The sequence below is a fragment of the Indicator indicator genome, chromosome 1 (genome assembly GCF_027791375.1).
Source record: "Indicator indicator isolate 239-I01 chromosome 1, UM_Iind_1.1, whole genome shotgun sequence".
NCBI classification, from domain to species: Eukaryota; Metazoa; Chordata; class Aves; order Piciformes; family Indicatoridae; genus Indicator; species Indicator indicator.
This window is the reverse complement of record NC_072010.1, coordinates 22,065,591-22,093,421: the sequence shown is the minus strand read 5'-3', so window position 1 is coordinate 22,093,421 and position 27,831 is coordinate 22,065,591. Positions and strand designations below refer to the sequence as shown.

Here is a 27,831-nt window from a genome sequence, read left to right as displayed (position 1 = left end):
AGTAACTAATCAAAAAACCCAGAAGTCATATTTACGAAACTCAACATTTCAGTCAACAGTTAACTGTCCTCAAAGACTAACAACCAGACCAGTTCACAAGTACCTAAGTTGCTTACATAATTAAAAGAATAAGATGTAAAGTCAACAACAACAACAAATTTTTTTTTTTTATCCCTTCCAGATCAGGAAAGTAAAATAAAATGCTGGTTCTGTAACAGTGCAACAACTGCAGCATATTTTGCACGCAGCACATGATTTGCTACATTTAGTGGCACTTGAGTATTATGCAGTAAATACTGAAAGACAAGTTTCTGTGCTGCATTAAGCATCATCACATCATTGTTACCAGAGTTGCTAAGCTACGGCATTCTGAATAACACCAATTCGATTTTAGCACTTCGCTCACTAGCCGTAATACGTGTCAATGCCCTGCTTTACATCTTGCTAAGAAAGTAGTGGCTGAGGCCAAGCACTGGCTTGGCACTGAGCTCGGACCAGGCTCAATCCGACCAGTCGTTCTCGTCAAACTCTGAGTCGTCGTCAGAATCGCTGTATTCCACCGCAATGCGTCTTGAAAGGATGGTTGCCACATCGTTTCCAACAGGTTCTCGCTTTGCTTCTTGCTCACGTTGCTCCTGCACCTTTTTCAGCTGGATTCCTGAAGGGACAATTACTCTCAGACAAAGTTCTCCACATAAGAGATTTTAAATTTCATATTGATATTGCTGAGCTTTTTGTATTCTAACAATACATTTAGGATGAAGGGGAAAAAAAGGAAATCACTGACTTAGACTAGATTGGAATCTATTCTCAGAAACCAAAGACTTGTAGACTTCTAAAACTGCCAACAATACATTAAAACTGAATATTCAAGATAGTACAGGTCCTTTTCATCTGAAAATGAAAGTTTCCATGATTGTATTTGGAAATACCACTGACCTACAGCTCCATACTGTAAGCAAAGTCAGGAACAGCCATTACTCATTGGTAAAAAATCAGAGATCTGAAGCCTGGTGTGGGATAACTCCGATCAGAAGCAAAAACTCAAGTATATTTAATGGCTACTTTACGTCATGAACACAAGTACAGTTTTCATTTGATTATGTCCACCCAAACAGTAGAATACGTGGGACAAAGCTGTACATCTTTAGGTATTAGACAAAGATCCGAGTCAGGGCTGACAAATGTTAGAAGAGGTTCATGGTACCTGTGCCTAACTAGTCTCTCAATGATATTCTGCCAAGCTGGGAAGAGAAGCCATGAACTCAGATCACTGGAAGACACACTGCTTTCATTGAAAACCAACCAACCAACCAAAAGTAACCAAAAGTCAGTGTCCACTTACCCATCCGAATGGCAGCAAGAAGATCACTCCGTGCATCGCTTATTGGCGGCTGCGCAGGTTCATGACGTTTTGCCTCTGTAGCTGGAGGAGCATGCATTGGGGAGGAAGAGAGGGATGAACCTGCAGCAGGAGGGCCTGGAGGGGGAGGAGGTGGGCCAGGAGGAGGAGGAGCAGTGACAACAAGGCCACTAGAAGAAAGAGGATGTGTAGGTGCATATGTAGAGCCGGTCACCAGTCCAGAATGGGAAGGTGGCACAGGAAGCTGAAGGGGACTAACAAATGCAGTTTGTGCTGAAGGAATCATAGGGGGAGGAGGAGGGGGGGGAGGACCTGCAGGATTGTAATAATCCACCATCTGAGCAGGAAGCATCCTATATAAAACAAAACACAAACATTTAATGTATTGAAGTCAGGACTTAGAGAATCACCACCCCTTGAACTGCTCTCATCCAACCCCAGCTAAAACCAGATTCAAAGGAATTTGAACTGCTGAGCTAAACATGCAAGTGACTACAAACATATGAACTGGCAAATATTGATAATACCTTGAGATTTAAAAGCCTATGACAAGGGTAAAGACAGCGTTCTTCCAGTGCTCCAGCATGAGATTTTGAACTTAACAGTCCTGCCTAGTTAGGTATAAAGCTATGCTTGTTGCCATACATCTGCTCTGTAAGAACATGAAGTACAATGCCCATGAAGAAGGGACAAAACCTGTAGACTAAGCCTGTAACTCACAGGGAAGACCAAGCGTTAGAACAAACATTAATGAAAAATAAAAGATAGAGGCATGAAGCACAATGGAAAGTATGAATGGCAAGGTTTAGCCAAAGGTCTGTCATACATTTCCTGTGGTACTTTACAGATTCACAGATTGCATTGGGTTGGAGGGGACTCTCAAAGGTCATCTTGTCAGCTCCCCTGCAGTGAGCAGGGACACCTCCAACTAGATCAGGCTGCCCAGAGCCACATCGAGTGTGATCTTGCATGCCTCCATGAATGGGACCTCAACCACATCCCTGTGCCTCCCTTGACTTTAGTCAAGTTTATTGATTTAAATATTATGTAATTAAATGGATTCAGTCCAATTATTCATTCAAGAGGAGGAACAGAGAAAAGCTGATCTTTGTTAAAATGCCATTAAAAGAATTTTTAAGCAGAAGAAAATGGGAATTAAGCGTTATGAAGTAGGTAAAGTACTAGATATAGGAGACAAGATTGAAGGAAAGTTACTGATGACATTCAGTGATGTATGTCAACTTATCACTGAATGTCATCACTGTCAATGGTAGATGAAAATCACTGTCAGTGGTGGATGAGAAGCTGAACACAAGCCAGCAATGTGCACTTCCAGTCCAGAAGGCAAATTGTAACCTGGACCGCATCAAAAGAAGAGTGGCCAGCAGATCAAGAGATGTGATTATGCCACTCTACTGTGATCTGGTTCAGTACCTCTCTTACAAAGACAGGCTGAGAGAGTTGGGTTTGACCAGCCTGGAGAAGAGAAAGCTCTGGGGAGACCTAATAGTGGCCTTCCAGTATCTGAAGGGGGCCTACAAGAGAGCTGGGGAGGGACTATTTACAAAGGCATGTAGGACTAGGACAAGGGGCAGTGGTTTCAAACTAGAGAAGGTAGATTTAGATTGGACAGTAGGAAGAAGTTCTTTACTATGAGGGTTGTGGAACACTGCAACAGGTTGCCCAGGAAGATTGTGGTGGAGGCCCCATCTTTGGAGACATTCAAGGTCAGGCTTGATGGGGCTCTGAACAGCCTACTGCAGGGAGGTTGGACTAGATGACTTCTACAGGTTCCTTCCAACCTATTGTATTCTATGATTCTGTGAATGTATGACAATTGTGATACACTGACAGTGGTCATGTACCTGGGGACTAAGCACAAGTCTTTCTGTTATAAACTGGAAATAACAGAGAAAGTTCAGCTTGGAGCAGTCAATCGCAGCATAACTGAGCCACCTACAGCATGAAAAGTCATGAGTCACGCAAATGCTTTCCCAGGACGCATCAAGTCAAGCTGAAAAACCTTGGCTTGCTCAGTTTAAAACAACAGCAGCAAGAATGATTACAGCTTTCCCCGGAAGCTTAAGCTATTTAAGGAAAAGCAGGCACAGACTGGCTAGAAAACAGAGGTTTTCTTGCTATTCAAGAGCCAGTACTCTGGAGCAAGTCTTCCTTCAGAATGCATTCAGTCAAAATATCTACGTAGGAGCTTTCCGTGGCAGTAGGAGACTTGATTTTATGTCTGAGAAGATGCCTTCCAGTTCTGTCATAAACTCCTTTAAAAAACCATTTCAGGGATGCAACACAGACTGCCACATTAATCATATTCAGCAGCATTTTTTCTGCACATTTCCTAAAGTTTAAGATATTATATGAATTATGCTGTAATGATTTTCTACTTCAAATGAAAATTATCTCCTCCTTAATACTATATTAGGAACTCAACATTTTACAAGCAGATTGATTTCATCATATTCAGTACACAGTTCATTATTTCTGCTTTTACTTAAATTCACTTCATATATAAAAATTATACCAATTTTTTTCTGTCCTCCCCAGACAGATAACTAATCTATTTGGGGTCTCTTTGTGTGTATGCATCATATGCCATGATGATTATGAAAAACATGCACCCCTATAGTTTTGTCAAGAATTGACTAGAAGACACCAGGAATTTTACCCATATTCTGCTGGTACCACAGGTATTGAGCTATGTTGGCCATCTGCAGGCTGGGGTGGAGGTGGAGGTGGTTGCTGAGGTCTGTTTAGAGTAGCATGTCGTACAGTGGTGGAAGGTGGTCTGTATTCATGCTCATGGCTTTGGGATGCTGCCATGTACTGTGGACCATCTCCTGTTCCATATGAAGGCATTGCTATCTGCTGATGGAGGGAATGATTCGGAGTAGCAGGATAAGAATAATCTGTAACATCAGATGCATGAGACCTACAATTAAAGTAAATGGATGCAGAAGAACAGATTATGTGAGTGTAACAGGGTATGACTTAAAAGGTCACAAAGAAAAGCTAAAAGGAATGCAGTCAGAATTATTCTTGCAACAGGATTCCCTGTGTACCAACCACCATTCCCTTGCAAGTCCACAATAAAAAATCAAGGACAAACACAACAAAACAAAACAAACAAAAACATTGCGGTTCAGCTTAACACAACTTGAAAATAAATTAGTCTAAAAGTCAGCATAAAAGGACTGAAATTGAACACTTTCCATATTTCAGTATATTAGCTGCATGCAGAATGTCCTACGCAAAAAAAATTAGGACCTTTCACCAGACTTCAGAATATTTTAGTAGCCATAAGGAGGCATATTGCTTCTGCCAAAGACTTTGACAGTTGGAAATGATAATACTTATCAGGCCCACCTTAAGGTAACAGTGGCAGCAGAGATGGGAAAGCAGCACTGCAAGCACTCGCAATTATACAGAATGTATTTTACCAAAGCAGAGAAAGCCCATTTCAAAAGTTAGGAAATGCTTTTGATTGTTTGCACAATTAATTTTGCTGGAAAGGCTTAGAGAAACTGGGAAATACAAATATTAGTTGAGCAGAGAGTTCATAAAGATACAAAGTCTAGGATGCTCTGTCAATTAGGCCCAAGAGAGGGAGCAAAAGGATCTCTTCATCCCATTACTGCAAATGGGTGTTTTAGTAATGAGCAATGGTACAGCCTGGCTTTTAGTGAACACAGTAAACTGATGCACTTATCTGTAAGACTGGAAGCAAGGTAAGCAACAAAAAGCCAGGGCTTTGAGTAAAACAAAATAACAAACCCTTTGGGCATTTTGTCCTCTTTAATGCTTCCTGCCTGTTCCATTTTCTTTGCGTCACTCATGAACTCAATGCCCATTTTCCTTCTCTCCCACTCTTCTTTTCTTGTTCTTACTTTTCTCACATTAATTTGCTGGTTTCTGTTTGGATTCAGCTTGTGTTTCTCTCTCTAAAGTACAACAGGTATAACAAATACATTATAATTTGCCACAGCCTGGACACTTGGATGTCAAAATTTAATGCACAAGTCTTCAAACAAGCAAAGAAGACATACAAGGGTTTGGGATTTTTTTTTACTTTAGCATTAAATGAGATTCACAATATAGCCAAAACAATTTCTTTGGCTATTTATATAACATATAATTTATAAAACACTGCTCAGGCAGTAGCTGTCAGCACAAATAAGTTTCTAAACCCAGTACTTTTTTCTATATGTATACAGTATTTTATAGTTTCGTTCCTACAGCTAAGACTATCCTAAGATAAAACCCCAAAAGTCTTCTTTCCACCTCATTACCACTCACAAAATTAACTCTTTGAGTTATATCATACCACACATCTGTGTCCAACATAACGATGTACCCTACAATTTCCACTAAAAAAAAAAAAAAAAACCCCAACAACCCAAAAACCCCAAAATCCTACAGACTGAAAATATTGTGAGTATCTGCAAACGGTCAAACACATGGTGAAGCTGCTGGGAGGTAAAAACAAATCACTTCAATATCATTACTTTGGAATCCTGGAAAAAAAAGGTGTTAAAGCTAGAAAAATATTTGAAACACGAAACAAACTCATGATGAAAAAATTCCATATCTTGCACTTGCAAGCTGAACATCAATGTCATTGTACCACATTAATCTATGTAAAGGATAACTTTAGTCAAACATTACAGACTGACAAAGAGGAGACAATGGTTTTAATTAGAAAATGTGAAGGGAAAAAAAAAAGAATTGGTCTGAATATATATTATTGAAGCAGAAGTAGCAACTTTCTTTTAACCTTTTTGTTTCAATTACAAGATTATTATTCTTCACAAATACCAAAACATTAAATATATAAAGGTCTGACCAGATTTTTCTTCTTTCCTTTTTTTTAATTATTTTAATTAAACTCCATTAGAGAACAGACTGAAAGTATGAGTCTGCACATCTGCTGTGGTTGCTGCTTCCTCAGCCTGGCCACTCAACAATTAAAACACTAATTTGTCACATACTTTTTCCAGTAGATTCTATTCCTAACGTTACTGCTTGCAATTAGCCCCAACAGAAGAAATAAAGTCAGTGGGAAAATCCTCTAGTGAAAAAGCATTCAGACTTTGGTGCACAGCAGGAGAAGGTAACTCTCACTGAGTTCAAAGCGAGTCTCAGTCAATGAAGATGAATTCTGCTGTGTGTCCCTAAGCAGGGAGTTCTGCTGTGACAAGCAATAACATTGCATCTCGTTTCATAGCTTCCTTTTCAGACATCGATAAAGCTGAACTATTCTCCCATTCAAGCATTCTCTTAGAGTATGCTCAACTGAGCAGATCACAGGAAAATATTTAAGCCATCAGCCTCATAACATGACAAACTAGACACAAAGGAAGAGGTACTGACAGCAAGAAGTTTGCAGATGACACCTAGGTGGGAGTGTTGATCTCACCAGGGTAGGGAGGCTCTACAGAGGGACTTGGATAGATTGGATCAATGGGCCAATGTTAACAGGATGAGCCTCAACAAGGCCAAATGCCAGGTCCTGCACTTGGGTCATAACAACCCCAAGCAACAGTACAGGCTTGGGGAAGTGTGGCTGGAAAGCTGTCTGGCAGAAAGGAACCTGGGGGTTCTAATCCGCAAGCAACTGAATATGAGCAAGCAGTGTGCCTAGGTAGCCAAGAAAACCAATGGCATCCTGGCTTGTATCAGAAATGCTGTGTCCAGCAGGAGTAGGGAGGTGATTGTCCTCTTGTACTCAGCTCTGGTGAGGCCACACCTTGAGTACTGTGTCCAGTTTGGGGCACCTCAATACAGGAGAGATGTGGAGGAGCTGGAGTGAGTGCAGAGGAGGGCAACGAAGCTGGGGAAAGGCCTGGAGAATAAATCTGATGAAGAGTGACTGAAGGAGCTGAGGCTGTTTGGAAAAGAGGAGGCTGAGAGGAGACCTCATTGCTGTCTACAACTACCTGAAAGGACATTATGGAGAGGCTGCTGCTGGTCTCTTCTCACAGGTAATTAGTGATAGAACAAGAGGGAATGGCCTCAAGCTGCCTCTGGGTAGGTTTAGACTGGTCATTAGGAAAAATTTTTTCACGGAAAGAGTGGTCAGACATTGGAATGTGCTGCCCAGGGAGGTGGTTGAGTCACCAACCTTGCATGTGTTTAAAGGTGGTTTGGATGTGGTGCTTGGGGATGTGGTTTAGGAGTGAACCTTGTAGAGCAGGGTTATCGGTTGGACTTGGTGATCCTGAGGGTCTTTTCCAACCTGAATGTTTCTGTGTGTTTCTGTGTGAAATGCTTTTGTAACTATAACTACTCGCGATCAAATGCAGCGAACATCTCACTACAGTGCATAATGTTATGATGACAAAATGCTCATCTGAAGCTGAGGAAGGAAAACCAAAACATTACAGAACCTGTTATTTGTGCTTTAAATAATTTTGAGAAGCACTTTAGAACATGCATTATACATTTTGTCTATTCTAACTACTCCCAACCTGCAAAACCACCTAAATCTACTTAGTATTTCTGAACATACAGCTGTGGTGTAACAAACAGATTTGCTGTGAACAGACCTAGTATCTGGGGACAGTGATCCCTCGGAAGACGCTCCATGGTACACACTTTGAGACAACCTGTTGTCAGGTCTAAGCTCTTTGTCATATGCCATCATATTCCACTCCTGGCGTCTGTTCCTGGCTTTTCTAACCTTTTTCACCTCACGGGTGGTGCCATCTATACGCTTTTGCTCCTAATGTTCAAATGAAAGAAATAAAGCATGCAAAGAGAGAAAAAAGGGAAAGGAAAAAAGCTGGTTAAAATGCAGTTAGAATGCATGAAAATAAGACCTGATTTACAGATGAAGCCAAGTCTTCACACAATTTCTCTGCACTGAAAATATCTCCTTATGCTATGAACCTCATTAGTAGTAATACTGCTGCTTTGCCCTTCTTCTCTAGGATGCACAGGCTACTGTGATATGACACTACTGTTCTTCTCAATCAGAAATGTGACTGATTTTACAAACCACAAAGCTTAAATTCTTCTTCTTTTATTTAGGCTGACCTGTACCACCAGTAATTTCCTTCTCCTGCAAATCTGTCTTATGAGAATATGTTGGATTTGCTCAGGGTTATTTTGGTTACCTGTTAAGGCCACAATCACTTGAGGCCTTGGTGAAGCATGGAAAAATTTGAAATGCTTTCCAATTTCATAGTTTATGTGAAAGCATTGTTTGTTTGAACTTCCTCTACCTTCTTAGAACTAAGTACTGAAATTCTTCCTAGTCTTTCCTCATCATTGTTTCCCACTATCTTACATAAAAATGACTGACACTAAATCCTCTCTGAAAGTGTCAGTAATATTCAGGCTAGTAATATATTAGAGCTTGACAGCTTCATGACAAATCCGTCTGTTTAGGTTTTTACATCTTTCTATATAATATCAGGCCAAATCACTGTCAGTGTTTATCTATCAGTAAGACTTCCTAACAGTGGGGCTCAATGCTTCCACACCTCTCTGACCTCTCTCACCTACTTTTGACTACTTGGTATGAAGGTAAAAACTGTATTGCTCCTTCAGTAGGGAAAAAACCCAAGTTTGCTTGATCCAAACCAAGAAGGATATTTCTGCTACTCCTTCTCTCAACATTTATGAAGGTATTGGATTTTTTTCTCTGATTCCCTCTAGAGCCCACATCTTAACACACTAATTCATAAATAGGTTAAATATGTTTCACTTATTAATAAATCCATATTATACTTTGGGCTGCTAGAAAAATAGTTCCTTGTCAAATAATTATATTGATATTCTGAGAATGCAAACATAATCATTTGTATTTAGAAACGAGGTCTGTAAAATGCTGATATGCAAACATTTTATTGTTGATTCTCTACCGTCAAAGTAAAGGTAAATAGCTAGTAAGCCAGTCTCACCAAAAAAGGTACATCACAGATGTCTCTAAAACACTTTATTTCTTCAAAAACAGTGGGGCAGGCCAATTACTAGCAGCTGACAAAACTATATATACCTCTAACTACATATCCCTCAGACAGAGCAGTTTTACCTTGTTTCGGTAATGCTTTCGTTACCTTGACAAACAATGGTGACCTAGGACAATGACAAGAGTTCTAAGGGAGCGGAAACCTTTCAAAATAACTAGTTAGAAATATTTCTTAGGTAAGTCCAGCAATATTAAGGAGAGTTACATCCTTTAAACGAGCATAATAGAAGCTGTGGCAGACAAGTGGATGCTGTAGGTTAAGTCAGAAAACAGGTACGTCATTCAGCTGTTGGCAAGAAATTATTTCAGCAAACACAGGCACATTTCAGCCCTCAAACAGAGTTAAGTTAATTCTGATATTTGCATCAAGAGTTAGGAAATTATATTTCAGGCATCTTAATAAAGAGTAGGAGCTAGTAACAGAAAGTAGCTTTGGTAAGACCTTGCAATATTTTCAAAACACTGGAAGCGTGAGCCTAGAGTATTTCCCTGACTTCAGATCCTATCAATCACAAGAAATGGAGAATGATTTTTTTTAAATAAAAGCCCTCCAAATATAAAAATTTTCAGCTACTTAAACAAATAAGCATTCATCAGAAAAAAATGAGAATAATAAAGTAAAACAATAACCTTCCTTTTCTCTACTACAGTAATTCAATTCAGACTATTACTGATATATGCACAAGTCAATATTAACTTTATTGAACTCTTAGGTACTGATCTACTGGGAGTTTGGCAGAAACCACCCACCCCCCAAAACCAAAACAAAACAACTAAACAAAACCAAACAAAACAACCAAAAAACCCCAAAAAAGCAAGCAATCAACAAAAAAAAAAAAGGCAAACAAAAAACACAGAAACCCCCCCCAATCAACCAATCAACCAATAAAACCAACCCCACCAAACAACAACAGAGGATTTGACACAGTTTTTAAACTTAAATAATTAAAGTAAGTTATCTTCAGAGCAAAAGTTCACTTGAAAGCCAAACCAGAGAAAGCCTGTGTTAAATCTCTTCAGTTAACTGAATACAGAGACAATAAATGTGGTATCTGAAGGCAGGAAAATTAAACTCCTCACAAAGCTTCTGCTGCAACAGCTCAAGCATTTAAGGCAAATTAGCAAAATAACATCAGAAAACTGATTCCCTGGTGCAAGGAGTACTCTCAGGCTTCACTGACTGCATGAAAAATAGAGGCTAAAACCCAGCTATATTTAGTTAGCTTAGCAGGACTGCATTTGGATGTCTAGTTTATAATTTTCTAAACAATACACATCTATTTCAGCTGCACAATTTCTCAACAACTTTCATGGTTTGTGCTTCTGTAGAGTACAAATTGCATAAAGAATTTTCACTTAGATTTAAAACACAACTTCAGACACAAAATTGTTTATAGATGCTCTGCATTAATTCCTGGCGACTGATATCATTAAGGCAAGAACAAAAGAATATCAGAATCTGTTAAGCAGCCTGTGTAATGAACAGTGCCTGTGAGACATCTCTCCCAACCTCCAGCTCTCTAACGGTTCCAGATGATACAAAGCTCATTTGTCACACCAGCTTCTGGAAAACCAAAAGTCAGATTTTCTCCTGTCAAAGTGACAGCTGTCCATGCAAACTCAAATCTATGCTGCTTTCCTCATACTTGGTCTTATTATCTATTTAATCAGATCAAATAGCACTTGAGGTAGAATTAATCAAAAGGTAATTTTATTTTTTTTTTTTATGTATAGCTATAATTCTATAGGATTGGAATTCAGCTTATTTTACATCTGGTTTCTAGACTGGAATAAGACAAAAATCAACGATCAGTATACCATGGGTGGAAATAAGTGAGATGTGTTGCCTAAAATATAAACTAAAAGTAAGTTTACATATAAAGTGGATTTATAAAAATCTCCCTAAATCTATCAAAAAAACCCCCAAGCAATATTATTTTATATTTTTAAAAATATTTTGTATTTTTTCCTTTTTAATATTAAATCAGATTTTTTTTTTAAATAGCAGTTGACAGTTTCTTTTTATCCCTTTCTCTACCAAAAAGATCTAAATTTGAAAGGGAAAAGGTGGAAAGAAACACCCCAAAGGGTGCAATTATCCCTGTATATTTTTCATAAAGAAATAATGAATGAACTTCTAAAAACCAACAACTAAACCAGAGAATGAGAGCTGCTTTAATTATTTCCAGTCTTATAACAAGCTCTGTGCCTTAACACACTGAGAATATAGCTGGGTTATAACCTTGCATACACATTTGCATACTATCTTACAAATAACCATGTGAATATTTTCTAATACTTTGCTTTAGATGATAACTTCTGCTGAAAATATTTACTCAAGCTCTTTCAACTCTAATATTCAATACCGAGATACCTCTCAAAACAGAAAACATTTTGGACTCCTACTCCTGACTAGAACACCTGATTGTTTCTTTCAGAACTTTTAAACTCAAATACTGCATCCAGTTCTAGTGTCCCCATCATAAAAAAAGGACACAGAGCTACTGGACCGAGTCCAGAGGAGGGCCACAAAGATGATCCAAGGGCTGGAACACCTCTGCTAAGAGGATAGGCTGAGGGAGCTGGGGCTGTTCAGTCTAGAGAAGAGAACACTCTGGGGGTGACCTTACAGCTAAAGAAATCCTGCAGGAAGGCTGGAGAGGGACTTTTTATAAGGGTGTCTAGGCAATAGGAAAAGGGGAAATGGTCTTAAGCTGAGGGAGAATAGGTTTAGACTGGATCTTAGGAAGAAGTTCTTCAGTATAAGAGTGGTGAGACTCCAGGACAGGCTGCTCAGGGAGATTGTGGGAGCTTCCTCCCTGGGGTTGTTCAAGGCCAGGTTGGATAAGGCCACGAGCAGCCAAGTCTACTTGAGAAGCATCCCTGCCCATGACAGGGAAGTTCAAGTAGATGATCTCTAAGGTCTCTTCCAACCTGACCCATTCTATGAAAACTATCAATTTACAAAAAAATTTAGTTAAACCAAGTCTTTAAGCTTCCTTTAAAAATGTGGCAATCAGAAAGTTTTGGTTAGCAACAGGAACAAAGGCATCAATAGAATTTTATAAAAGCAGACTAGCAGACTTCCCAGTCATGGCCTACAATGTGATTTCTGAGCAGGTACAATGCATATTAGGATAAATATACACACATCATACACAGGATGTATAAACACAAATATACTTCAGCATGTATTTTCACATATTAGACATTATGGTACTCTCATATATTACATCTATATGTATGCTAATATATTATGCTACCTGCTTATACATACACATGTATCTTACTGCTCCCTACAACCACCAGAAAGGAGGTTGTAGTGAGGCCAGTGTTGGTTTCTTCTCCCAAGTAACTAGCAGTAGGACAAGAGGAAATGTGCTTAAGTTCTGCCAGGAGAGGTTTAGACTGGCTATCAGGAAAAATTTCTTTACTGAAAAAGAGTGGTAAGGTGTTGGAACAGACTGCCCAGGGAGGTGGTAGTTGCCATCCCTGCAGGTGTCCAAGAAACATGTAGATGTGGCTCTTCAGGATATAGTTTAGTGGTCATGGTAGCTGGGTTAGTATTGGACTCGATCTTAAAGGTCTTTTCTAACCTTAGTAAGTCTATGATCCTATGTATAATAATAATAATAATAATAATAATATAAAAGATAAATAAGTAGCTTCCTTCTATTTCCTTTGAGCAGTTTGTGTCTTGTTTGTATTCCTTTTATTTTAAATGTCTTATCTCTCACTAAACCCATCTTAAAGGGCACCTTCTGCCAGATAAGATAGGCAGTCACTGCTTCAAACTTTTTTTTAATTTTTTTTTTCCATAATTATTCTCAAAATATCCTAAAGCCCTTACATGTGATTTTAAGAAATGACCACAAAGAAGCTGCAAAAGCAGCAATTGATTTCTTCCTTCAAAATTGAAATCCGTTAAGAAAATCTTGATTGCATCAGAATACACATCTTGGATCCAACTGCTGAAGATATTCTAGAAGGACTGAAGGCACTTTTCTATGAAAAAGCGTTTTTTTATTGGTTTTAAACTTAGAGGAAACAAAGAAAATTACGCCTAAAATTAATCTTCTCTTGTTGCTGAACTACAGAGTAATTTTGCTGTGTATTATGATCTTCCTAACTTGTAACAGGCATAGAAAAGTGAAGAGTTACTATCAAGGCATTTAAAAAAAAATAACCCAACAAAGTATTTATTTGTGGATAAGCTCACGTTTTACTACAGGAGCTGATGCTGCTGGATAAAGAACTTATGAACATGAAGGAAGCCATAATGCAAACTCCTTTTTTGTTCCCTCTCTTAAATCATGGTGTCTTCCTCCAAAGCACAACGGGGACATTTGGCTGAATACTAATAAGCAGATACTGGCAAAGGATTAAAGAAAGTATCTTGGAAGTTAACTAACAGTCCTCCTAAAATTCAATTTTCCAACTTCTTGAAATAGTCAGTATGAGCTATAAAAACTGAAGCAACTGATTCTACAGACACATATAAAGAGGAATACTGTTTCCATGCACACAACCTAAGTGTGACCTAGCAATTTTCATGCCTGGATACCTATACAGCAAACTGTAATACATACATTTGCTATTATGTTTCTGCTTTTACCTTTTGTCTTCTCTTCTCTTTTCGCTTATCTTCAGTATCTTGTAACATTTTTTCTTTCCAAAGATCAAAGAAATAGGAAGGATCAGTATAGAACTTCAATCCATCTTTCTTATCATCCCTGGAAATACAGTAGAAGAAAAGCTAAGAAAATATGAACCGGTATTTTTCAAACTAACAAAACTCACTTTTGACAATCATCCAAGTTTCAGCTTTATTGAATTATATGATGCCAAGTGCATCAAATGCCATCCTTGGTAGTTACAGCTTGACTTGTATCTTGGCTTGATTTTTGCCAAGAATCTCAGGGGAAAGGAGTAGAATCCACAGGCTCTGGGAGACACACTCCCAGGCCTCATCAGAGCTTAGCAGGAGTTGACTAGGCTTCTGCATCAGCCAGCTCACCGGAGTGAAATTCACTGGAGCTGCAAGATCAGAGCCAAGACAGGATGTGTAGAGGACAGTGGAGCTTAAGAATGGAACTCAACCATCTCAAAAGAACTGGAAAAGGAATATTTGGCTCAATCCAGATGAGTTTAGGAACAAAGCAGATCTTAGTACCTTTGTCCTTGTGACAGGAGTACAAGACAGTCACAACTCTCAGTGGGACTCTTCCAACTAGGAGAAAAGCTCAGAAAGAGTTTGAATCCTACCAGACTATTCTAGGAGGATTTGAGACAGAGATGATCTGAGCTTGACAACTCCAATTGGCAACAGGAGCCACAGACACTCAAACCAAGAATCCACAAAAAAAACATGCTATCAAACCCTGGTTTGACCCCATGGCCTGAAAATAGGAAAGCAACGGATGTAGAGGAAGCCAACATGGTGCCAACAGCATTAACAGTCACCCGAGTCTCACTTGCTCAGTTGGTGTCCTTCAGAATCCATTTTGGCTATGCGTTCTTAATTTCTTCCCCAGCAAATTTTAATGACAGCTGAGTGCCAGTTTCTATCACCAAGATCAAAAGTGATTGAGATCCAGTACATGGAAACCTTAAAACCATTGGAACAGGGTACTGAGTAGATCTGGTATGCTGTCCAGTCATAGAGCCAAAAAACTCTGACCTTCTGTCTGCTAGATCCCTTCACTGCAAATGTCTAACCTACTGAAGGAGGTACTCAGGCCACTCTTCCACACCTCCAGCTTTGGTTGGACTACTATTTGAAGTTCATTTAACTGTTGTCTAAGGCAAATACAAATAATTCAAATTCAGCAGATGTAAAAGACTTACCAAGAAATATAATTAAGTAAATACCACTAAAGTATCCTTAACAAAACAGGAATAACAATAAAGGTCACTGACACTATTATCCAGATCCGTATCAGAACATAGCTGTGCAGAACAATTGATCAATAGCAACTCTGACTGACTGGATCCTATAAACAAAGTGTCATAAAACTGTCTGTAGCAGCAGCAAAACCCATGTCTTTCAGCTGCAAATCCAACAATTTTACCTTCCAAGAAAAAAGCTTTTTAAAATGAAATATGCTGCAAATGCTCATCTATGTCATTCCTAAAACAATTTCAAATAGTTTACTGCAGATTGAGCTCCTGCTTTACACAGATGCTTCATGACCTAGTACCTCTCAAGAGTTGAAGGACACAGTAAAAAACATATTGTCCACAACCCTTCAGACAGCTGTATTGTATTTTTTTCATAAACAATAATAAACCTAAGGAAAAAGGACAAGAAAACAGGAAATTAAATCCTACTTGTTGCTCTTTTATTTACCAGTAAATAACCAGGAAAAGAAAAGATAAAGATTGTGTGTGCACACCTGTGTATGTTGTGGGGAAGAGTGAGGATGGAGGGAAGGCAAAAGCAACAAGTCCAACTTCCTGGATAAATGAACTAAAGAAAGCATGTTAATTTTCTTTTCCTTTTTATGTAATAAGTGGCCTTTGCTCTCTGATCCTTGGTGCCAAATAACACTTATGCTGAATTATAACTACTTTGGCTGAATTATGACAACTTTTGTCAGGTACAGCTTACAACTTTAAGTGTGGCAGCAGCAATTTTTGTCTCCATAGACAGGGAAGTCCCTGCAAAAACAAATCTCAATAACCAATACAGCTTCTCCCTTCTGTTGTAATTATTCTCTGCATAGAGGAGACAAAGAGAAAAAGTACAAGAACGTAAATGATGTTTCCATACCTATAAGGTGAAAGAATATTCAGAGGTGGTGGTTTGTCACTCTGATTATAAATATCAGCCACTGGGTTAGGAATGCTGTTCTTTGAAACTACCTGCTGGTCTTGAATTGTGGAGCTCTTGAATGCTTTTTTCATGTTGATATCTTGTAATGATACTGTCAAAAACAAAAATACATTTATCACAGTTCTGAAATGAACATAAGTGGATAAACAAGCTTAATTTTACACTAGCTATTTAAAATATTTCCCCCAAAATACAGAAGGAAAATTGGAAGCTCTTTCTTCAGCAGACAACAAAGATATTTAAGCACAAAGGCATATAAGAATTACCATAATAAATCAGAGAAGTCCCACTTCGTACAGAATCTCACTTAAAATCATGGGACAACAAACTGTGTCTTGGAAGATAATGCAAGAATCCCATCACACGCAGATGTCCAATATTCTCTTTTTTACGGTGCTTACCTGGACTTCTAATAGTAGGAAGGCTGTTTCAAGCCCAAATGACAAGGTCTGCTACTTCTGACACAGCATGTGTTACAATTACATACACATTCAATCCCATTCTAAATTTAATTAAATTACAGCCTCCAAAACCTCCTGTGAGAGTGTTCCATATCTTTTACCACTTTTCACCTCCAAAACCTTTCCATATAATTGAATATTCCTTGATCTTAACCTTTTCTTATCTCTCTCTACAGAGAGAAATACTTAGTGTCATTATACAGCCCAGTAAGATACTTCTATTTTACCTCTTTATGTACACAGTTCTGGGGGAAACAACACTAAGTCTTCTCAGTCTTTCATTTCAAATGAAAGATTTCAGCTGCTTTTAATTGTTCCTGTCACTTTTAGCAAGATTTTCTTTCACCCGTAACATAAATTTTCCTGAGATGGAGTGACCAATGCTAAAAAAGATCCAGATAATGCCAATAACAATTAAGAAGTGACAGTAAGCTCTCCATATAATCTTCCACTCCTAGGCAACCTGAAATACACGTTTTTGACTGCACTGAGATCTTCAGTGGCTTATCTACAATGACACTCCCCATTTTTGCAATTGATCCAGCTGTATTACAGCAGTGTGAGCTGTAGGAGTAGTGCAAACAAACCAATGGCTTGTTTTCTTTTCATTCCCACTGACATTTCATCTAATATTTACTGTCCAGTCATCTAATTTATTCAGTCTCAAGAACAAATGGGACAGTGCCATGCAGTAACTGAACCATACCAGGCAAAAACTTAATATTCTGAGGACCTGCAAATGAGAAAGACATGAAGTTTGACACAGATCCTATAAGGTAGCCTGTTATCCTCTGTCATGATGGAAACCAATTCCCAGGTGGTTTCGTTATACATGCTGAGGCCTTGCCTTTCATTCTAAGGCCACTTAGATTCTTCAGTAGTTTTTAAAAGGCAAAAAATTAAATAGATTTTTTCATTGCAAGCCATTGTTATCCCATCCACATCATCTGAAATATCAAAACATCTTTTTAAGAAACTGCCTTCTACTTAAACCTGCCTGTAAGTAAACCAATAAGGTATTTCAGGCAGTTTTTTTCAGAGGTGTATCTCTGAATTGTTGCATTCTTGAAGGCAGACATTGAAAGGAGCACAAATTCCATTTCTTCCTGGGACACTTTAGTATAAGTTATTTATACCCTTTTGAAAACTTGAACTTAATTATTTTTAAATGTTCTTTCCATTGAAGAATTAGTTATATAATATATTTTTACATACACTACATATTAATTATACCTAAGATGGTAAGAAACTACTGATGCAATTAAATCTACAGGGTTTTTTTAAATCAACTTAGCAACTGACATTTTACTAAAATGCCTAAGCTACCCAGAAATATATTTAGTATTAGTGACAGTACAGTGAATTATCATAGAGACTTCAACTTCTGCAGTGATATAGCCAATAAAATTTGGTATATATGGCTTATTAATGTCAAAGATGATTAGCAATGCAAGAGTAATAACTGCTGTCAATTTAAAATACAAACTGATTCAATTCCCAGTCCATACACTGGTTTCCTCTTCCAATAGGCTGCTTTTAATTACTCTCCAAATGCTGGAAACTGCCCAGGAGGTATTGCATAATACAAATGAGACATTAAACCCAAACACAACACAACTTCAAAACACTAAATCAAAAACAACGTCTGTGGAGAACTGTCTCTCCAAATATGTTTGACTTGAAAGTCACAGGATCACAGGATGTTAGGGGCTGGCAGGGACTTCTGGAGATCATCAGTCCAACCCCCCCTGTCAGAGCAGGAACACAGAATTTAGAGCAGGTCACACAAGAATGCATCCAGACATCTGGGTAGCCTGTTTCAGTGCTCCATTACCCTTATAGTAAAGCAGTTCTTCCTCATATTGAGGTAGAACTTCCTGTGCTGTAGTTTACATGCACTGCCCCTTGTCCTGTCACAAGTGAGCAGAGTCTGTCCCTTCCTTCTTGACACTCAGCCCTCAGATATTTATAAACATTTATTAAATCCCCTCTCAGTCTTCTCTTCTCCAGACTAAAAAGCCCCAAGTCTCTCAGCCTCTCCTCACAGGGCACGTGCTCCAGTCCCTTAATCACCCTTGTAGCCCTCCTTTGGACTCTCTCAAGTAGATCCTTGTCCCTCTTGAACTGGGGAACCCAGAACTGGATTCAATATTTCAGGTGAGGTCTCACTAGGGCAGAGTAGAGAGGGAAGAGAACCTCCCTCGATCTGCTGGACATGCTTTTCTTGATGCTCCCCAGGATACCATTGGCCTTCTTGGCCACAAGCGCACATTGCTGCCCATGGATAACTCCCAGGTCCTTCTCCATGGGGCTGCTCTCCAGCAGATCACCTCACATCTTACAATGGTGCAGTTTATTATTCTTTCCCAGATGCAGGACTCTGCACTTATGCTTGTTGAACCTCATTAGATTGCTCTGTGCCCAGCTCTCCAGTCTGTGCAAGTCTTGCTGAATGGCTGCACAGCCATCAGGGTATCAGCCAAGCCTCCCAGCTTGGTACCATCAACAACAAACGTGCTGAGCAGACACTCTGTCCCCTCATCAATGTCATCTTTGTCAGATGTGGAACAAGACCAGACCTAACCCTGATCCCTGGGGGACTCCACTAGTTACAGCTCTCCAGTTGCACTTGGTGCCATTGACCACCACTCTTTGGACTCTATAGTGTAGCCAGTTCTTAATCCATCTCATGATGTCAGTCATGAAGACTGGCACCATCCACCTCAGCGAGGAGCAGTGTATCATGTAGTTTGCTCACACTATCACCACAACATGCCTCAAAAACTAAGCCCACATGAACTTGTTTGCTCTTGACTTGTAAGACAGCAAAAGAAAGGTGCTAGTATCGATTGTGATGCTCTAACAGTTAACGTGTTCCAAAACCAGAAAAAAAACACATGTAATAATTTTCAGACAATAACAAGCTAAAAATGGAAGGCTAATTATTACACCATTAAATATCAACATAACATTTAATACTGGCATTAATAGAGGTATTAAGGATAATATATAAGCTATACATAATACACATACTACATAAACTATATAAATAGTACTATTAAATATAACACAAGTGACATTAACTACTGAGTGAACATTACACTACACAAGCTTTTACATTTTCCTGGATGTCAGGAATCATCTAAGCAGGCAGTACCTGCAGTTGCTGGCTCAGACGTAACTGAATGTGGAAGCAAACGTGCATGTTACAGCTTTTAGAGCTAGACAGGGAAACAGGTTTTACTTACTCAAATGTGCACCTTCAAAGCAGTAAGTTACTTAAATCCCTTGGTTTTGGTTATGAAGCAAATGACTGAACACATGAGAATGTAACAGTATTTTGAAGGAAATACTGTTTCTAGTGACTAGAACTCTATAGAGGATTTCACCTAGTTGATGCACACAGAAGTAGAGCAATATGAGAATATAGATGACTGCAGGACAGGCACTACTAATATAGTTTATGACCACCCTACCCTGAGATAGAGAAATAGATATACTGCTTCAAGTTTTTTCCAATATTGTGACTTACTTCCAGTAAGTTCTAGATTTACTTACTTCCAATTTATTACACTCACAAACTAAAAGTTTTCCCTGTGAAAAAGGCATCTTGACGGCTCCATTACTACAGAGGCTTCTTGAAGTAACACTAACTCAAAAATGAAGACAGTTATACAACTCCAGAATATTTTGTCTTGGTCTGTTAACATGATTTTTCCCTGCTTGCCTCACTGAGAAAACAAGATGAAATATCAGTTCAGGATTGCTTTGAAAAGACAGAGATAGTTGTGTAATTAAATGCTGTGGTCTTGTCAACATTATTTCTGGCTCAATGCTTTCATGCAATTACTTACCCTCTTCTACTGTTGAATCCAGCTGGGTAACTTTGACAGCAAGGCGATCAATTCTGTCTTGAAGGGAATTTGCTCTGATGTAGAAGCTGTTGGCCTCATTAAACAATTCACCAAATATGTCTTCAGCATGTTTGCCTGTGTAGAATAGACAGGGAAAACCCTTTGCTAAAGGCTTATAAAAGACAAATGGCTTCAATATTATGAAATTACAGTAAAACGCAGTAGCTATAGGATTACAACAGTTCGTCATTGAACAAAATTTCAAAATTCACCATAAATGCTGCCTGAAGTCTGTTCTCCTGGACATCCTTGTTAGTTTTCTACCTATAAAAAACTGGGAGACTTTCAAATGTTAATCCTTATGTAGCTGAACTGCTGCCAACTGACACAAGTGATCATTGAAACCTGTCTCAGTGATGAAAATAAAAGCCCATTAAAGTTACTGCTGCCCGTAAAAGCGCTCAAAGTAAACTTTGAAATCTAAACTCTTGTGATCCATAGTCATTAAGATTTAATTATAAGCATAAGCACAAGCCAACATCAAAATGAAGGCAAAGTAAACCAAAAAAACCCAGGATCCTCCTGCAGGGCAGCCCACTTACTTCTACAAATGCTCACTGTATACATGTTGCTGTCACTGGAATCTTCTGAGAGATGATTAAGGCAGCACTGACCACATTTACCCATGGCCAGTCTGGACTTTACAGCACAACCTTTTCAGCCTCTCTTTCAAGCTGCTGTATTTTGTCAGCCACTATGACAGTGGATAGTCCACCTCAGATTTCTGTCTCAGACCCTACCCTAGAAGTGACACAGTGGACACAAATGCTACATCCTCTCAGCTCACAGATCCTTATATATGCCCATTCATTTCCTAGACCTCCCAAATTCCAAAGTATTTGGCATCCTCATCCAGCTTGACTCCTCTTCTGCCCCAGTGTGGACTGGTTGAGCAGTTCAGATGAGAATCTCCCAAATTAACACTTCTAGCCAAGAATTTTCCCTACAGTCTTCAGATTCTACCCAAATTCTTAGCTCCTGCTCCCTCAGCTGATAATACCACACCTACTTATTTCAGTCCCTCCTACCCAGATACTGCTGCTTTGTTTAAAATCTCTCCCTTCAATTTCTGCTGCCAGCACTCTTCTCAAGATATCCACATTCCATCAGTTCCCTGTGTGAAAAGCAAAATTCTGCCTCCTCAATTTAACCATGCTTTTTGAGCAAAAGCAAATTTTAAAACCCTATTTGTGAATTAAACTGATCTTGCCATGACCTGTATCACAATGAGACTGAAGAGATTAAATGAAGGGGAGGGGAAAGCAAAGCTTTGTCTAATAGCTGGAGTAATACAGAATATGTATTAACTTCCAAATCAAAAGAAATTGTTGTCATTCTAAGTTGGATCCTACAACTAAGTTTAATTTAAAAGTACAGATGTAATGAAAACTTCAGTCAAGATGTAATGAAAACTTCAGTCAAGAGTCCATCCTGTGAACATCTGGAGACCATAATTCAAGGAAAAAATTAGCCACACTTCGGAAGTCAACAGTATCTGACTCTTCCTTGGATCATTTACTTGAGGGAGTGAATGGGGAAGAGAACACCACCACTAAAGCAATATCTGAAAGCACTGTTTGTGAATTACAAATTTTAAAAAAAAATTATATAATTTGACTGCCTTGCTTTGAGTAGAGGACTTAAGCAGTAATAGATTTCTTCACCAAATGTATGACTAGCCAATAACTAACCCAAAATTTTACAATGTTTTGGTGTACCCAAACTCTGCTTTCATATATATGTAAAAAGTGGACAGGCAAGGCATGCTGCCTAGCTGCTCCTAATTTTCTCCCCCTCCAAAATACAAGTCACACAAGCAGAAAATAGTTGAGGGTGAAAATCATCTAGTCCAACTCACTGCTCAAAGCATACTCAGAGAGAGCAGGTCGCCTGGGACTGTGTTCACTTACACTTTGAATACTTCCAGAGATGGAGGCTCCACAACTTGTCTAGGCAATCTGTGCCAGCTTTCTTAGATTCATCTTCACACTAAGAGTGTTCTCTATCTATCCCAGCAGATAGTTGAGATTCAATTATAACCTCCATTTCATTTAGTTGCTGCAAATGAAGAGGCTATTCCAAGATATGGAACAAATATGCTTCTCAACTCTTCAGCTAAATAAAGCAGGCATTACATTCTCCAGCCACTGGTATTCAGAGCTCGAAACATCAATAAATTTTAATGGATGTTAGTTTATGTTAATATATTGAAATCAGCCTGCTGAGCAAAGATTGCTGCATTCTAGGATTAAACACATCACCTCTAATGAAGTCAAGCAGACAGGTGCCTGTCAGTTATCTTTCAGGAGCCAAAAAAGTGATAAAGTAGATTTGTGGGAACACACTTCTTTTAATATGGAATTCTATTTTTTTAATTATTATTTTAAAACACTTGCTAACCTAGTGAAAAACAGGTTATCGATCTCCTGCCAGTAAAAGCAATGACATGGTAAAGCAATATTGGAACATACTACTCTGATTAACATGATACAGTAAGTTTTATAAATAAAGTAATATTTCTCTACCATCTTTTTCATTGGACTTTTAAACAATTCAGAAACAAGTAAAACTATTTGAAGTTACAAGCATGTATTTTTCAACTTAAGAGCTGATTTTGGTACTATAAGACAGTTGCTTAAAAATAGGAAGTGCTTCACAACATATGGGAAACCTAAATATTCATGAAAAAAACCCCAATCAAACAACAACAACAAAAAAAGAGTTATGCAGTCTTTCCTTCTAAGGCTTCCTCCAACCACAGAAATAGTTGAGGGGAAATTTAGGCACAATGCCCCCTTACCAAATCATGGTAGGCAAGAAGCTTCATTATCAATTACCATAACTCTGTTTACTACAGAGAGGGTTAGACTGGAAGACCTTTTTGGAGGTCCCTTCCAGCCCAGACCATTCTATGATGTGTCTCTTTTCACTTCTACAGGCCGTCTTCATGGAGCTGTGTATTTGATTGCCCATAATCGAGTCTTACTGCTCACAATGCTCCAAGCATTATAAGACATTTTTGGAGACCAATATTGCACAAATTGAAATAATATCTCTCTCCAAATCCTACAGTAATTACATGAAACATCATCGTGCCAGATCAGTTTAGAATATCTCTAGCAGAGACTAGACACCACCTGAGTTAATTACAGTTTATTTCCACATACTGCATAAAAAGGTGAGCATTAACACATTGCATATGTTGCCCCAAAGGTGTCTTTAGTCAGCAAAAGTGCTCAGTGCTGGAACAGGAGAGGAATTCAACGATGGTGCTGGCTTAATTGAACACCAGAAATCCAACAGTGTTTTACTACTTTGGCTAGTTTCCTTTCACAGATTTGAGTGCAAAAAGTACAGCTTCCCTATGCATTTCTTGCTCCCCAGTACAAGCACATGGAAAAACACATTAAAATTAATAGAAATATTTACAGTACATTAAAAGGGTTACAATTTTTCACACCATAAGCATGCATTATCAAAGAGAAAAGGTAGAGCAATGTCATCACCTGGCATTCAGGTGTCCATTCTACAAGACATTGGAAGAAAGATGACACCAGAGCTGGCTGCCCCAAAGGGAGCCAAGCACTGCACTAATGCCCTCCTCACAGTCCTAGGTAAGGACTGAAAGGTCCTGCAGAACCAGCTGGTGCTTTGTAAACTGGAATTCACCCATGACCATTTTCTCACAATGTGGAGTAGAAGAGAGTGATTCGGCCCACACATTTGTAACTGGAATAATTTGCATTAGAATCATAGTCACCCCCTGGCCTGGCTTTGGTTTGTTTTGATGGGGGGTGGAGGGGGTGGGGGTTTTGGTTTGGTTTGGTTGTTTTTTGGTTTTGCTTTGGTTTGGAGTCTTGGGATTGTTTTTTTTTTGTTGTTTCAAACAGGCAAAAGTGGTAGCCTGTTACTCACCAAGTCTTGACTTCTATCTACTTCCCCATAACTCCAGATACTTGATTCCCAAAACCTAACTCCCCAACTCAATTTGATTTAGCAGTGATATAGAACAGAATCACACAAAGCTACATGCAGCATGCTCAAGCCTGCAAGTGAAATAGTGAAACTGAACCAATGGCAAATCTACCCAAGAAAATATCAGGACACAAGTAGCTGGACATTGCTCTTTGCAAGAAAGAAAAAGTCTTCTGGGTTCCACAGATCACATTTCCCCCATTTTATGTTGTACAGCAAAAATCATTTGCATATTGATCAAAGAAGTAGCTCCCTAGCCATATACAGACAGTTTGTATCCATGTAGGAATACTGTCAGGCTGAGATCTTATCTGAATTAGTGGACAAGCGAAACATATAAAGATTGCAAAACAATTAAATACCCACAGAAAGAAGTGGCAATGCAACTTGAAAGACAATGAGTATGCTAACGTACTGACTGAAAGTTAAAAGCTCAATACAGGTTTTAATATTTAGTCTTCAAAAACAATCTGATGTAACATTTTTTCTTCCTCATATACATACATATGCAAAACTCAGTAAGAAAACTGTGATTCAACAGATCCTGTTGCAGAGAGCAGTTTTTTTTTTTTTTCTTTTCCCCACTGGCTGAAGTCCTGCAGCCATCAGACCAAACTCCACTGCCAAAAGTAAGGGAGAATTTGTGGAAGCTTTCTTCAAAGCTGTTTCTCCATGAATGAGTTTTTTAGGTAAAGCATTATAGCAGGGGTGCAAATGCTCCCAGTCCTCCCCCCCCACAGTAAATTCTCTCCTCCCAAGCGGAGTTCAATGTCCAAGTCACGTTTTTGCCTTATGTCTATGTGAGCAGTTTCATATAGAAAGTTGCTTGCTCTGCCTGAGCTCCAAGCCAGCTGGCTGCAAACAAATCCAAATCTGAAGACATAATAGAAAAAAAGCTCCACCGAGAGCACATTCCCCTTGGACAGGAACTTGATCATGACTCCTGAAAAGCACAGAGGCAGAAGCAAGTCAAATTTGTATGCAACAGATCTGCCAGTTTTTAAAATCCACAAACTCACAGTGCAACATTACAAACCAGTCTGACTGCAAGACAGACTTGTACTTGCTTTCTCCATCCTTCAAGCTGTGGGAACACCAACAAGCTCTGATGCTGTCAGCAGGACATGCTACACAGACTGTTTCTATGATCATTTTCTTTTTCCCAGTTGGCTTGAAACACAGTCAAAAGACACACTGTCTACAGGAAAAAAAGCTTCTGGAAACATGACAGATTTTAGATGATGGAGGAGCCTGGTGGTAGGCTTCACTCATTAAATACCATGTATTCATCTGTTAAAGCAAAGGACACATCATTTATTTGCATACATCTCTAACTTGACACTAATGAAGTATTTCAGGGCTGTCTACAGACTTCTGATGACCCGAGAAATCTGTTAAGGGAAAATTGCAGGATACAGCAGCCAGTTCCACAGCAGCAATCATAAGAGGCCCTGAACACAAAATGTAACAAGCAGATTAGACCCAAGACCAGTTCTGGAGAAATGAAAGTTAGGCATTCCCAGCAAGTCAGACAAGTGACTTAAGGATGTCAACACTGAGTAACTGCCTGGTAAAACTGTAAATGAAACTCAATGACAATACAAACAAAAATGAACTATAAATAACATTAGAAACCAAACTGGCAGCTGCTGTGCAAGAAAGATCAAAGATTAACTTGGAAACTTCACTCAAAATATCAACACAATGTTTAGCAGCAATTAAAATTTTATGAATTCTTAGGGAACTAATGATAAAACAGAAAAAGTCTGTTTTGGTTATTTCTCAATACTCCACATTAAAAACATCCCGACATAGTCTTACATATCCAAACCAAAAATAACAATGATAAGAAATACAAAACGGTTTCTATCAAAAAAGAGTATGAAGAAACCAGAACACTCCAACCTGGAAAAGATATCACTAGGACAAATAAAATCACAGATAATTACAGAAATACAGGAGATTACATCCATTTTCACAAATTTTCTTAATTCAAGAACCAGAAGGTATTAAAAAGAAGAAACAAATCAATTTCTGTTGTGGGACATTATCCTGCAGGTCACTGGGCAAGGAAAAAGTGTAAGTCCCCCATGTAAGTGATTCTAGGTATGACAGGTTTAGTAATGCTCCTTACAAAGGATGATTCAGACAGACCCCCATCTCAGAAAATCCCCAAAGCACTGACTACTAGAAAGAGGAACATACCAAGTTTCTTGCACTCTTTCCCTAAGCATAGGGTATCTCCTGTGAAACTGAACACTGACCTTAGTGGGACTCAAACTCCATACCAATTTTCTTACTTTAAACCATCCCCATTTACAAAGTGAAGAAACTGATAAAACCATAATTTCTTTTCTAGGACCAGAGTTATCAGCACAAATCACAGCTGCTGATTGTTAAACACTCTCTGAAGAAATCTCTTCTCTCACTCATTAAGTATTATTCTTCTTGCAAGCAACCCAGGCACTTTTCTAGAATTGCTCATTGTGGTGTCAACTGACAGGTGTACTGTGTGGGCTACTCTGTATGCAGCTGACACTAGCTTGCCTCAACAGTAGTTCATACTAATTGATCACATATGCATATACTTTAAAAAGTTTAAAAAATATTATCACATTAAGACAAACTGAAGTTTCAGTCAGATGTGTCATTTGATGCCTTGAGGCTGAAGAGTTTGTTGGCTTCATCTTGTACAACTGAAAGCCAAGAATAATTCAAGTGCTAGTCTTGGTTCTTGCACCAGTTATTCTCAGAAAAATTCCTGGGGTTTTATGTTATAGTTTTTCTGTTGTTTGTTTTTGGAGTGTGTTGAGATTTTGCTTTGGGTTTTGGCTTTGATTTTTTTTTTTTCAGGAGTTTTGTCTTTTTTGGGTTTCTTGGTTTGGTGTTTTTTGTGGGGGTGTTCTTTGTGGGTTCTTTGGTTTTGGTGGGGATTTTTTTGTGGGTGGGGTTTTTTTGTTTTCTTTTCTTTTTCACCCTTGTAAATCTTTGAGAGGATCTTCTTGTATAAATTTCAGCATAAAAACAATGAAGCAGCAACATATTATTACACATAAGAGACAATATCCTGCATTATAATTTGTCTTTTTAAAGCAAGTTATCTTTCTTTCACTTACACACTTTTTCTTCAGGAATCAAATACTTGCAGGAAGCTACAGATACTTACTTAAGCTGCTTAGCTGGCGTATGATAGCAGCAAGGGTACTATTTGTTACACATTCCAGTTCACTGGTAATTCCCTCTGGCAGAGCTCCTCGGCAGAGATGCCGTGGTTCAATATTCCTTTTCACCAACGGCAT

The 27,831-nt window shown here is 38.7% G+C and overlaps 1 protein-coding gene across 2 annotated transcripts; it reads right to left on the bottom strand.

Moving 5' to 3' along the window:
• Positions 1–500: 500 nt before the first annotated feature.
• WASF3 (WASP family member 3) lies at positions 501–27,831 on the bottom strand. Of its 2 annotated transcripts, none has more exons than XM_054385262.1 (8): positions 27,699–27,831; positions 20,498–20,632; positions 16,120–16,273; positions 13,963–14,080; positions 7,921–8,096; positions 4,044–4,307; positions 1,346–1,716; positions 501–658 (listed from the first exon to the last, which is right to left on the bottom strand). In XM_054385262.1, exons 1-8 carry the CDS (start codon positions 27,829–27,831, stop codon positions 501–503), a joined length of 1,509 nt encoding a protein of 502 aa, XP_054241237.1. The 2 variants fall into 2 exon arrangements, with proteins under 2 accessions (XP_054241237.1, XP_054241245.1); XM_054385270.1 differs by lacking the exon at positions 7,921–8,096 and adding an exon at positions 5,150–5,316.

Bases quoted from the DNA above. Each gene is read 5' to 3' on its own strand.
- WASF3 (XM_054385262.1), bottom strand. From the start codon at position 27,831: ATGCCGTTGGTGAAAAGGAATATTGAACCACGGCATCTCTGCCGAGGA. The intron at 20,633-27,698 runs GTAAGTATCTGT...TATTCTACACAG, and splicing joins ACGCCAGCTAAGCAGCTTAA to GCAAACATGCTGAAGACATA. The intron at 14,081-16,119 runs GTATGGAAACAT...CTGTATTTCCAG, and splicing joins AATATTCTTTCACCTTATAG to GGATGATAAGAAAGATGGAT.